The 13690-nt window shown below is 40.9% G+C and overlaps 1 protein-coding gene across 3 annotated transcripts in view; it reads left to right on the top strand.

Moving 5' to 3' along the window:
* The first annotated feature begins 5311 nt into the window (after positions 1-5311).
* The window catches only part of RTTN (rotatin), a 138058-nt gene continuing 129679 nt past the window's right edge, over positions 5312-13690 (top strand). For 2 of the 3 annotated variants that reach the window (XM_082668203.1, XM_082668202.1), the window contains exons 1-6: positions 5312-5374; positions 5715-5902; positions 6835-7012; positions 8685-8774; positions 11219-11309; positions 12662-12776. In XM_082668203.1, the coding sequence (XP_082524329.1) occupies positions 5344-5374; positions 5715-5902; positions 6835-7012; positions 8685-8774; positions 11219-11309; positions 12662-12776 (693 nt within the window). In that variant the 5' untranslated portion in view covers positions 5312-5343. Of the gene's footprint in view, positions 5375-5714; positions 5903-6834; positions 7013-8684; positions 8775-11215; positions 11310-12661; positions 12777-13690 lie in introns of all 3 variants that reach the window. The other variant, XM_082668204.1, reaches the window with a different exon arrangement.

Here is a 13690-nt window from a genome sequence, read left to right as displayed (position 1 = left end):
AGGATAAATTAGAATTTGACAATCCCCTTAAAATTAAATATTATGTAAATTCATAGGACAAAGTTATGGGGCATGATTAGGAAAATTCATGAGAGGGGGATGAAACCTTAGACCTCAACCATTTTTCCCTCTTAGAGATCAGAATTATTAACAAATCGTGAGCTTTATTCTTTTTTTTTTTTTTTTTTTTTTTTTGCGGTACGCGGGCCTCTCACTGATGTGGCCTCTCCCGTTGCAGAGCACAGGCTCCAGACGCGCAGGCTCAGCGGCCATGGCTCACGGGCCCAGCCGCTCCGCGGCATGTGGGATCTTCCCGGACCCGGGCACGAACCCACGTCCCCTGCATCGGCAGGCAGACTCTCAACCACTGAGCCACCAGGGAAGCCCGTGAGCTTTATTCTTAAATAAGGCAGGCTGGGGTCCAGGTGACTTTCCTGGAAGGCACACGGAATGTTTGCTGCCCTGGGGGACTGTGAGTTACTTGTGCACAGCTATTGGTTAGAGCCCTTTTGTTTAGGAATCCCGCTCGCATTGTCTTCATAAATAAATTAGTATCCCAATTAATATAAAAGTAGCCTGTAAAAGGATTGCCCCTTTGGGCCAATAAATTTCTTCTCTCTGAAAAATGAGGAAAAGGGGTCAGAGTACTGCTTTTTTTTCCTGGAAATTTCGCCTTGATATGGCTGTAAAAATGGTTGAGGTTGTGACCTGCGATCATTGAAGCCTCCCTCGCTGAGCAGCAAGGTTGTTTCTGGGGCCCAGGACCCCTCTTATGAAGGGAGCTCCTACCCTGTGGTTATACCTGCAGGTAACACTGGGATGTGGTCTGACATTGCATTGGATTCCTAGAAAGAGGATTATTTCTGTCCTTTTGGGCTACTATAACAAAATAGACTGGATGGTTTGTAAAAAAACAAACCAGTTCTGGAGGCTGGAGAGCCCAAGATCAAGGCACCAGCAGAATCAGTATCTGGTGAGGACCTGCTTCCTGGTTCATAGGTGGTTTCTTTTTTTCTGTGTCCTCACATGGCAGAAGGGAGGAGGGAACTCTCTGGAGCCTCTTTTACAAAACCAGAAATCCCAGTCATGAGGAGTCCACTCTCAGGACCCAATCACCTTCCAAAGGTCCCAATTCCTAATATTATCACAAATGGGGATTAGATTTTAACATGAATTTTTTTTTGGTGATGGATGGGGGCAAGATATTCAGTCCATAGCAAAAAGGCATCCTTCACTTTGACAGCTGCTCAAATGTTTATTAGTTGTAACTACCTATTATGGAGGTCCTGGGATAAGTGCTTTCTCTGAGTTTTCTCCTTTGGTCCTCAAACAGTCCTATCAGTAGGTACTATTATTAATCCCAACGTCTACTTGTAGAAGTTGAGGTTATAGAGGCATCAGGTTGTTTTTCCCCCTACCCAAAATTCTTTCCCCCCATTTTCTGTTAATACCATCCTTTTCCTTAGTGGAAGTCTTCCGCCCACCTCCTTGTGACCCTAATATAGTATCTTGTTATTAGATCTAGTTAAAATATCCTGCCCTACTGTTCAGAGAGTGTGAACAAGTAACCTAGGATCAGGTAATCTCAAAATAATGATTCTGATGAAGTTCTTACCATGGATTTGATATCCAGATGTTGAGGGAGAAGGTTCCTTTTCTCCTAGAGTCATTACATGGAAAGATGGAAGCCTGGATCACAATCCTTGCTTTTCCTACATTTGTGGAGAATTTTGCCAGTAATATAAGAGAATGAAACACACTGAGAGAAGCATAGCAAAGAGATTGAGAAAAAGAATCGTGATATTTTTGAGTCTCTGAGGCCAGATCCTTTTCTATAGTGAGATAATAAAAACTCATTTTTGCTTACTTGTTCAAGTTAGAGTTTTGTCATTTGCAACCATAAGCTTATCCACAATTATTGCAGCTAATGTTGCAAAGTTGGTTTTAAATCTCTGCCTGTCTGGCTCTAAAGTTTGTGCTCTATGCAATACTTTGGTTATACAGCTCTGAGCCAGATATTTCAAGTGAGTCAAGTAGCAGGAATAAAGTGTATGAAAGACTCAGGTTCACAACCGGCAGACCTACTGTACATAACCCCAAGTGTTAAAATTCATGTCCAAATTGTGAGGAGAGCAAAACTGCACATCTCTTCAAGAAAACAAAATTAAGCATTTCTTTTTCTCCTAGAATAAATCACCATAGATAGTAGTCATATGAGTTCTTAGGAGGGCAACTGAATATTTCCTGTGTAAATATCTTCATCTAATCTGAATGATCTGATATAGCAGACTGAGGCAATGACTGATTTATGGGTATGACTGTAAGGTTGAAGAACAATTGAGGATTAAGTGGATCTCAGGAGTAATTAGTAGAATTTGACCTGTGCTCTGGGTCCACATGTGGTTCTCCATAATGTTGCATGGCTTGTGCCTGGTAAGCAGACCTCAACACATAAGATCTTCATCCTTCACCGCTTTCCTGATCCACATATGTACTGCCAGTTGAATGATTGCCATTTACCATCATGTAAAATTCGCCGTGTATTTATTTTGTTTGCACTCAAATAAATATAACAAAAACTGTTGTGAGTACGCATAGAAAATTACAAAGATACATACACATACAGTTCTCCATACGTCTATGCAGATACCTATTGTCCATTTTTTTCAAGTATTTGGGCATCACTTAAAATATTTGACCTTGAAGTTCAAAATTACAAAAGCCCCAGCTGTTGACTGGGATATAAAAAAGTAGACATTAATAACTAAAGTATATGCAACAAAGACAGCAACCACCCTTCTAAATAGATCTTGGGTGAAATAGGAAATATCAAAACAGCAGTTTCAGGATGGTTGAGAATAATAACAGAATATTATAAATCTGAATTCATGATATATGATTGATGATTTTCTTAGGTACAGATTCATGGACTTAAAATTCACTATAACTAAATAAGAAAGAATAAAAGTAAAGCAACAAAAGCTTAACCTCAAGAAGTTAGAAAAGGAATGGCAAAACAAACCTACGGAAGAAAGGAGAAAGTAACTGATATTAAATAAAAGTACAGCAAATACATTGGAATATATATATATTTTTTTGGCATGCGGGATCTTGGTTCCCTGACCAGGGATCGAACCCTTGCCCTTGCAGTGGAAGCACAGAGTCCTAATCACTGGGCCACCAGGGAAGTCCCTATGTATGTTTTTTTAACAGTAGAATTAATAAATTGAAGGTTGATATTTTGAGGAAAAATTGGCAAATCAATACTTAGTCTAATAGGAAAATGATGGATAACTGTTTTGCTTTGAATGTAATAAGCAGGACTTAATGATTTTTGTTTAATTAAAAAGCAATATATGCTCAACAATAAGTTAGAATATAAAAGCAATGTAAATTATATCATTTCATAGTTTGATCCCCCATTTTACTTACAAAATGGCTGTTTTAAATTCTTTTTCTCCCACAGGTATCATCACCCCATACCAACGACATCCTCAGTTTATTATCACCTAAGACTGTTCAACTTAGAAATATCAACTTAGAAATACCATTCAACTTAGAAATATCATTGAAATATCATTGAAAAATTATTTCTCTTATTCCTCTGAACTGTTTTGTGCCTTTTGATCTTGACATTTCAAATCTACATCTAAATCCTTCATACCTGTATAACTACAGATACTTCTCGGCTGGTATAAGTGCCTCCACAGTTTCCATTTTTTGGTCCATTTGGGACACTTATGCATCAGGAACTATTGTCCTAGGGTTGAGCAAGGCAGCCACTGTTACACTCTTGGCCAGGCAGGCTTAGGTATGGGCTGTCAGAGTCTTGGTTAAATATCCACAGCCGCGTTCTTCCCCCGTCTGAGTTCTTTCTGGTTTCTCCCATTAGCCACAGTCACCTGGATGCCTGAGGGCCAGGGAGCCTGGGTGGTGCAGCCTTTTCCTGTGTACAAGTCAGTTACCTGCAGAGGCTGGCAGAGTGGGAAGGAGCCACTGCAGGGCCACATGGAGAATAACCAGCATGCTAGCTGCCCCTTCTCCTTCTTCTCTTCCTCCCAGAGGTAATCTGGCCACACAGACTTTCTCATTTTCCCTGACTTTGACAGACTCACTATGAATTCTTGCCTTTGCATGTACCGTTTTCTTTGGCAGAAATTCCCTTACTCCATTTCTTTGCCTGGCAAACAAACTCCTACTTATCCCTCAAGCTCCAGCTCAAATATCACCACTCTTTTACCTACACACTTGTAGAGGCAGCAAAGTCCGAACAATGGGACAAAGAAACATAAGGTCGGGTCCTCAATCAGCCACTTACTAGCTGCTGTGGGCCAGGTTCTTCTCCGATTTTACATAGTCCCCCACTCCCTTTTTTTTTTTTTTGCAAAATAGGAATGGGAATTGCTGCCTTGACATCCTTTCTCCAGGGATGAAAAAATCCATGAGATAAAATGTTCTCTAAAATGCAAATCACTTTACAAATTTAGTTTTGCTGTGGTTGCTCTTACCATTGCTTAGATTTTTTTCTATTAGTTCAGACCGATCACAGTGCAAAAGGCAACTTTAGTGGCATTCAAATACGAATTCAAATTCCTACTCACTCCCTTTTCTTTCTACAGCTCCCTTTTTCTCTCCTGTTAAGTTATTCCCCCCCGCCCCCGCCGCCGCTCTCATTTTTGTTTCGGCTTGTTTACTCTGAACCCAGGTATCCAAGGTCATTGCATGATTGTGCAGGTGCATCTCACAGTTAAAGAGGTTAAGCCATTTAGTAACGGCAGGGAGGTAGGGGCGGAACGGGGTACGTCATCCTAACAAAACGCTGCACTCTAAGTTGTAAAGTTCTGGGAGCTGAGAATTCAGACTGACAGGGTCATAAACGAACCCCTCTCAGAGGGAGGGTGCAGGGCCGACCTGGGCTTCTGCGCGAGCCTCTGCAGCCGGCGCCGCAGCCCGCGCTTGGACGCCGGAACCCCAGGCAGGCGGGAGCGGTGGCGGGTCCGGAATTCCGGAGGAGAGCACGAACTGGCGAAGACTACAACTCCCGACGTGCACGGCGGCCAAAACGCGTTCTATCCCTGCTTGACTCCTCATTCTTTCCAGTTCTTACGAAGGAGTCCGCTGTCTAGGAACTGCATAGTAGTCACTATAGCGAGATTGTAAGCTTCTCTGTTGGCGCGGGGACCGGGACAGCTCACGGAATGCCTCTCACTCTTTGGGTCCTTCGCTCAGGCGTTGAGGAACTCGCTTTCGGACCGGCCGGGTTTCTAGGGGGACAGTAATTGTGGTCGGACGCTGTGGCGCGGCAGTTTAATTCTCCGGCGGCGGCTGGTTGAGCGGGAAGAGATGGTCCTGACGGGGCTCATCAGGAAACTGGGTAACAGTCTGAGTTGCCCCTCGCCCGGGTCGCCCACCCGTCGTGGCCGCTTGCTGAGAATGGCTGTGTCACGTTTCCGAGGCCGGGCCACCCCGCGACGGCTTCCTGTCTTGTCCGGGCTTCGGCGGGGCAGCCCCCGGGGGCCCACCTCGGACTTTGTGTAAACTCCGCAGCTCGCGTCGTGAATGCACCAGCGTCCTGCGTGTGGAAAAAACTGGTTTCTTTATTTCCTTCTTTACCCCGCTCCCGCCCGCAGCGTAGATAACGAAGTTTTAGGGTAAATTCCCTGTGGGCGTCTCTTTGGAGTCGGGAAATAGCTCTGTGCTGTCTTCTTTGACAGGTCATCAGCTGGCCGAGATCAGGGCGCGCGCTCTCAAGAATATTCTCTGCAAGATTGAGCACAGTTTAATCTGCTGTGCTGATCTGGTTCAGGAGAGGCTCCTTTTTCTCCATTTGCTGGAATGGTTCAATTTCCCGTCCGTTCCAATGAAAGAAGAGGTTCTGAGTCTGTTGAACAGGTTGGTTAAGGTAGGATCATTTTGAAATAAAATAATCGAACAAGTGAGTATTTCGTAGTCATTTAAGTGTAGCATTTGTTGAAAATTTAAATTATTAATTTTTTAAGAAACAGCTGTGAACGTTGAATTTTAATTCATTTATTAAATATGTATATAATATATAATGGAGTATATATATTGGAGTATAATATATATAATATAATAATATAATGGAGTATATAATGCTCCATTCTCCTTTTCTCTTATTTGTAATGTTGAATCTCACATTGTCTCTGCTGTGTTCTGAAGTAACACAGTTTCTGAGTTCAGGTATGTTCTGATTTGGGGGATCGTCTTTGGAGGTTAATACTTGTCATTCTGTTTTCCCTGATGGTTCTGTCATTTACATGTTACAATGAGATGTCTTTGTATAAAAGAGAACACATTTAAAGATAAAGTTACAGACCATGATACTAAACAGCACAAGTATGTTAAACTGTTTTTCCCATATCTGTTTTTCAGATTTATGTTTCTCAGTCTGTCTTGAGAGTAGTTAGTTGTCAGGGTCAGATATCAAAGTGGCAGGTTTAACTTTTCCAAACTGTAAATCACTGTGCAGTTGTAGGAGATACTTATTACTTTGGCATCCTTTGAGTGACTGGAGGTAGAAGAGGATACAGTGAGTGTCAGTGAAGAGAAGTAATCAATTTGATAAATGAAAGTAGGAATGGATAGTGTGCATTTCTAGTGTTCAGTGTCTGGGCTTTTCTCTCATAAGTGTTATTAAATGTTTTACGTATGTCTCTGTAAATCTACGTCTTATGTATATCACCGCAAAAATTATGTTTTAAAAATGAACATCTGGTATACCAAAAATAATGTCATGTTTTGATTGCTGTAAAATAAAGTCTGGAGATTTTGATATTTATAGTTGTTCTCAAGACACTCCATTTCTTATTTCAGTATCCCCCAGCAGTCCAGCATTTGGTTGACCTTGGTGCAGTCGAATTCTTATCTAAACTTCGTTCTAATGTGGAGCCGAACCTACAGGCTGAAATTGATGGCATTCTGGATGGACTTTTTATTCTTCCTTCAGAAGTTCCTGAACTACATTCTGCATCTTACCAAACCAATCAAACTGGTAACTCTTTGGAATCACTCTGATGAAATCAATCAGTCAGTCAGTCTGTTAAAATATAATATATTGGTTCTAATGGTTAATTCTAAGGAAAGGAACCTTAGATTAAAAAAGCAAACAATCCTCCTCCTCTCCCCCCCTGCGACTCTTATTTTTCTTATGTTAACTTGCATGAATTTTATCTTAATTCCCCTCCTGTAATGTTACAGAGAGGATACTTGTGTGTTTTTGTTTTGGTCAAGGGGCATAAAAGATGAAGTGACTTTCTTTTTGTGAGACTAGTTTGACAGATTATCTCTTTTAGCAATAACAACAGATTTTCATTGAGCACTCTTTACTATGTGCCAGACGTTGTTTTAAATATTTTATACTTGCATTTTGGGGCTGTGTTCTTCATATAGGGAGGATGTCTGCCCTGCTTATGATTTTGTTACGGGGTCCAATCAAAATGAGCTACACATGGTATACTGGCTAAGATCAGAGTCAAAGAGACATGGATTTAAGTCCCAGTTCTGCCACTAGTTGGGTGACCATGGCTAAGGTACTTAATCCCTCCAGGCTTTAGTTTTCTCATCCAAAAATTGGTACAATAAGCAAGAACATCTTACAGCATTTTTGTAAGGATTAAGTGGGGCAATGTCTGGACGGTGCTCAGCATAGGACCTGGTGTATATTAAGCACAGAACCCTTGTCTGCTACTGTTACTTGTTGTTCTTGTTATTATTTGATGTCCAGTATAGTGCCTTGCTCATGGAAAGCATTTAAATTGATTTGAAGGAAAGAAAATGCTCTTGAAATTTATATGATTGAGTAGTAAAAGTATAAAAAACTGTGTTTTTGCTGATTTAATCTGTTAGACCCTATTCTTCTCTATGCCAGTGCTGTACTGCCACTGCTGTGACCCTCGGGCCCGCTGTTAACAAGAACAACAGTAGCAGCTGCCGTTTACTGAGTTTCTCGTGTGATTGTGATTTTTAACAGTGTATTTTATAATTTCTGTCTAAGCTATAACAAATAAAGTAGAATCTTAAATCATGAATTTTCAACCTAGTTCCTTGCAGGTGAGTTTAGAGGTATGGTCTAGGGCTAATTTTTAGTTTTCTGTATTAACATTAGAACTACTGGCATGAAAACTTCAAACAGAAAATGACAAAATTTGGTTTTAGCCTTTTCTTCGTTCTCAATCTCATGACAACTGAGGCGCTGAATATGTAATCATGTATGATAGGGGATCGTCAGAGTTATTGAAAGATGGTGCCTGACTCTTGCTTTTGACAACTTTTTCTTAAAAAACATGAAAATCGAAGTGATCAGGAAATATGTAGAGTAAGGGAGAGGAGAGAGATGGACTAAGAAGCTGAGATGAACAGTTCTTGAATAAATACCTTGTAACAGATTCTTTATGTACATTGTGGATGTTTTCATTCTAAGAAATAATTGTAGTTACATAACACTAAAAGAGAGGGAAAAAACCCCTCAATTCGAAATTGACTCGGCATCTACATTTTTTTCCTCTTTAGGAGGACAGATTATTCAGAGAACCATAATTGGATTATTTTTCTAGTTTTTAAAGTGATTCAGAAACTTAAGATAAACCATTTGTATTTGAAAAGAGCAAGTTTCACTTTCAGCAAATAATGCATCAGTAACACAGTAATATATATTTTCTTTTCAGAATTGCCACAGCAACCTGAAATCTTAACGGGATATTTTCCTCAAGACAAAAGTACTTTCCAGCAGATGGAAGTGCCCCCGAGACCTGTGGGTGTGTATCTACAGGGACGTGGGTCCTGTCTACCTGGGAAGTTGGAAATTAATGTACTTTCCCTCATTGTTGTGAAGACGTATTGTGGTCAGACTTAAATGTTTAAGCACCAAACTGAAAGTTTGTTCCCTCAAGTTAGATTAGGATATAGAGTCTCAATGGTGAAACTGTGTATTGTTCTAAGTGCCTGTGACCAGCTCTGTAGGCGGTGGTAATGGTGGCTGTGGTACTTGGTGCTTATCGAGCTGGGAGTCTTTGTCAAGAGCTGAGCTGTGCAGTGTACACACCACCTCATTAATTCTCCAGCTCACTAAGCGGTACTGTCGACCCAGTGACTCAAGCCAGAGGCTCAGGATCAAATTTGTTTCCTCATTTATCTTTACTCCAACATTCAGTTGACTGAAGAGTTCTGATTTAGAGCCTCTCTCAGGAATGTCATCCAGGTCTTTTTGCGTCTGGTCTCTGGTCAGTCATATGCCGCCTCCTCAAAGAGACCTTCCTGAGGACTCTAGCCAGTGATCACTTTTTATCTACATTTGGTTTTCTTCCTATATGTATTTATTAAATTATGTATTCATTTACTTCCTGTTTGACTCCCTCATTATAAGCTTAATGACAGCTGCAAATACTGCTTTACCTGTGTGGGTGTGGGGAACAGTGCCAGAAATGTATTAGGCACTCAGTATGTATTTCTTGAATGAATAAATGAATCTTCATGGAGTCCCAGTGAGGCTGATATTATTATTAACGCCATCTTACTGATGAGAACACTGGGGCTTAGAAAGGATAAAACCTTTGTACTAGGTGACACAGTTAGGGCATGGTTAAGTAAGCATGTACTTCACATCTTACTGCCTGCATGGTTGAAATTAAACGGCTGCTTCCAAGGATGTATATGCGGACGTCAAGCATCCAGTGTGACTCAGTTTGGTAGCCCTCGGTTATAAAAACGATTTCGTAGACACTCTCAGGTTGAGTACAGCATAAGAAAGAACAGGAAACTTGTTCAGCTGTTAAAATACTTTTCCTTTCCTTTCTGGAAAAGTTTTGTTAGGCTTATAGGGAGCTTTGGTGTTTTTTTTTTAGCATTTATTTTTTTCAACCAATGTTTTTTTTGTTTGTTTTGTTTTTTTAGATGTTGGGGGTAGGAGTTTATTAATTAATTAATTTATTTTTGCTGTGTTGCGTCTTTGTTTCTGTGCGAGGGCTTTCTCTAGTTGTGACAAGCGGGGGCCACTCTTCATCGCGGCCTCTCACTATCGCGGCCTGTCTTATTGCGGAGCACAGGCTCCAGACGCGCAGGCTCAGTAGTTGTGGCTCACGGGCCTAGTTGCTCCGTGGCATGTGGGATCCTCCCAGACCAGGGCTCGAGCCCGTGTCCCCTGTATTAGCAGGCAGATTCTCAACCACTGCGCCACCAGGGAAGCCCCGGGAGCTTTGGTTTTGACATGGTAGTTCTTTGTGTTTGTGGCTGAGAGGCTTAATTGAGTGACAACGAGAGACATCTGAAGGGAGTGTCTTCAGGGCTGGGAATCATGGGTATTTGAGTGAAGCGGTTGAAACATTCAGGAAGATTGAGATGGTAACATATTTTTATGTGAGTTGCAGTTTGTGGATTGATGGTGTGGCTTATTTTGGACACATCTTTATGTGTGCAGTATAAGCCTGTCCTTCCCTCCACCCACCTCTTGTTTTTCCCTTAGAAAGTAAACCCTGCTTTTATGTTAGCACTTTTGAAGGAAGCAACTGCTATGTTTGAGAATTTAATAATACTATTATCTGAATTTAACAATTCCGTGCTCTTTTCAGAGCATTTTGCACAAAGACTGTTGCCCGTTTGGAAGGGCTTATGTGTTGCCACCTTAACCTGTACACTATGTGTTTAAAAATAATTTGAAGGAAGGTAGTATAAAATTGCATTTGGTTTCTCAGATTTCTTTTAATCTTGTCTGAGCACTGATATTTGAACTTTAATCTTATGGTCTTCAAGTCATCTTCAAAGAGGTTTAAATATCTAACACGATTTAGGATATTTGAACATGACTAATTAAATATAGTATATGATTACGTTTATATCGTTTTTAATTTCTACAGTTAGAGATCTCCAAATGCCAGTTCCTTTTTTGTTTATGTTCTATGTTCTGGTTAGCCACATGGTGAAATAGAAAATTTAATTGATGTTCTAAATGTCATTCAATATTGGTTTGTGTTTAATACCCTTCTAATAATAATATATGAGTTCTGTTTAAATTATGAGAAGAGAGCTCTGTTATTTATTCTGTGAGGGAACAAATTTGCAGCTGATCTTTTCGGTATATTTTAGGGTACTGTAGGCTGTGACTTTATTTGAGGACTTGTTTTAAAGGTGAAGCCTTATTCTGAACATTGTGCATCTGTCAGCATTGTCTCCTTTGATGCCTTAAGTTTTGCTCTTCCATTAGCAGCAAATCCGACCGCGAAGTGTTTGAAGTTTTCTACCTTCCCTTGGCTCCCCCTGACCACAGCTGATAGGCATGTTCTCTCCTCTAATGAAAGGTACGTACCTGATGTATTTCAGGTGTTTTGGCTTTTGGTATTGATATTTATAACCATGAAGTCTGAGAGTTATTACTGTACATTTTCATCAGGAAAAAAGATACTGAGTGGCTGTGATAGGTAGCAGTGGGAATATATGAATGATTTTCAGTATTTCAAAAAACAAGCCAGAAAATTCCTATTTGCCTTGAATCAGGCTTCACATCGTTTCTTTTCTATGCTTAGAATCCTGTGCACTCCTTGGTGATGTGAGTCATCTCTTATCAACCAGATTGGTGGCCATTGCTTAGGCCCTTGGTGAATAAAAATGGAGAAATTAAACATAAATGCAGTCTTTTTAGTAGACAATGTATTTCAAAACGTGGACTCTGTTAGGAGAAGGTTGGGGACCACTGATCTGATCTGATGTATTGGATTTTATTTGATCATCACCCCCAAAAGTAGAGAGCCAATATCTAGAAGTTTGGAGACTGTTTTAATGTCTAGTTTCACTTTTTGCTGAAACGTAATTTCAGTGACTGCCACATCAAATGAGTTGTCTGCCCTTTTTTGGTGAGAATGTGAAAAATAAAGACCAACTTCTAGAGTTAGGGCCCAATACAGGGGGATGCTATTAAATGGCTTTGGATGATGGCCGTTTTTACTGATGGGCATCAGTAAATTCTCTTGGAATAACATATTGAAGAGGTAGCATGCCCACGGGGATGGGGCAGGGGTGGTGTTGATCTGTCACTTCTGAGTCGGTCGCTAAGGAGGAGGTACGGTCTCCATTGGGCGCCTGTGGGTGGTGAACTGTGGGTGGACTGAAGCTGGGCTGAGAGCAGGTTTGGTTTCTTGGGGTGAGAGATGAACGACTGTGACATCCCTAGGAGGGCACATATTTCAGAGAAGTTCAGAGGTGTCCTCTCCGTGAGATAAGAGAAGAGTACCAGCTTCATTTCCCTCGAGTAGGGAAGAGCAGTAAGGAATCTAATTTCTGGAATTTAACTCTGTACTTAGTATGATCTCCTCTGCCTTATTTCCTGATTCATTTAGCAGATTTCATTGATCTCATTTCATGGCATTGTGATAGCCTTTGGGTATACAGTGGTGGATACTGTGTAGTCCCTGCTCTTGAGGGGGGTCTAGTGGGGCTAGGAAGTCAACAGGCAGTTTCGTAGCACAGGTTATGGGCACATGAAAGAACACACCTACCCCAGGGTTGGTCGTTGATTAGGGAGGAGATTTGGGAAGGCTTCCCAGGGCAAGGTGTCTTGGCTGAGACCTGAAGGACTGTGAATAGGTTACTTAGAATCTGGTATAGGTAAATTCTTTTCAAAAATAAATAATACTGTATTTTGTATATTTTGTAGCTCTTTAAGAAGTAGTAACCACACTTTAATCTGGAACACCTGTGAACTGTTGAAAGACGTTATCATGCAAGATTTTCCTGCTGAGATTTTCCTTCAAAGGCCAAAAATTGTTCAGGTGCGTTTCCTCTGTAATAGGTTTAGATTTTGAAACAGGGAAGTTTTTGCAATGAAACACATTTTGCAAAGTAGGAGTCCTTGGGAAGGAAATTTGCACTACCATAGTTAAATAATGAAGTATTTGGTTATTTAGACCACTTACTCTCTAACTTACTTAGATAGTGGTTGTTCTCCTGGTAGGAAGTAGTCTCATTTGACACATGCAGTCCAGTGACGACCTTGAACTTAACCATTTATGGATCACTTGGGGAGACTAGACCTGAGAAACTGAGGTTGGGCAACAGTGACCAATCTTAATAGTTAGAATTACATCACTTTGGGTATCTGGGTGTTTAAGGCACGGTGCTGGATGCTGTGGAAATATGGCAGAGGTGAGCAATGTAGGTGGATTCTTTGCAGTGCAGTTTATTGCATACGTGTATAGCAGAGAGACTGGGTCCCGGGCTGGGTTTGTGGTGTGTCCACGGCATCTGGTAAGGCTTGGTACCCTTGCTCTGCAATCACGGGGCTGAGATGGGTGCCAGTGAGTGGCAGCTATTACTTCATACTGTCCCAGCTATGAGTGATAGCAGAGGGAAAGCTGTAAATTATCAAAACAAACAAAATGATTTAGCTCTTTGAGATGTAAGAGGCTTCTTGTGGTTTTTAAAAAGTACTGTGTAACTTAATGTCCTGAATGGGGAATTATTCCCGTGTTCTTCACGATAGGTACTCAACTAACAGTTCAGATATGAGAAACGCTGACTGTTGTATTTAAATTTTATCTTACTTTGACCCATCTTCCTGCATTATGCCAAGTCATTTTTGCCTGTTTCTGTTTCTTATGTTTTATAAATATTTGCACCTTATCTTAATTCCTTTGACTGTTCATTTAACCTCACTTAAGCTCCACATCCTTCTTTGAAAGTCGAG

This window comes from Grampus griseus (assembly GCF_964374135.1).
Source record: "Grampus griseus genome assembly, chromosome: 12".
Taxonomy (NCBI): domain Eukaryota; kingdom Metazoa; phylum Chordata; class Mammalia; order Artiodactyla; family Delphinidae; genus Grampus; species Grampus griseus.
The sequence above is the reverse complement of the archived record's forward strand: the minus strand, read 5'-3'. Positions and strand labels throughout refer to the sequence as shown.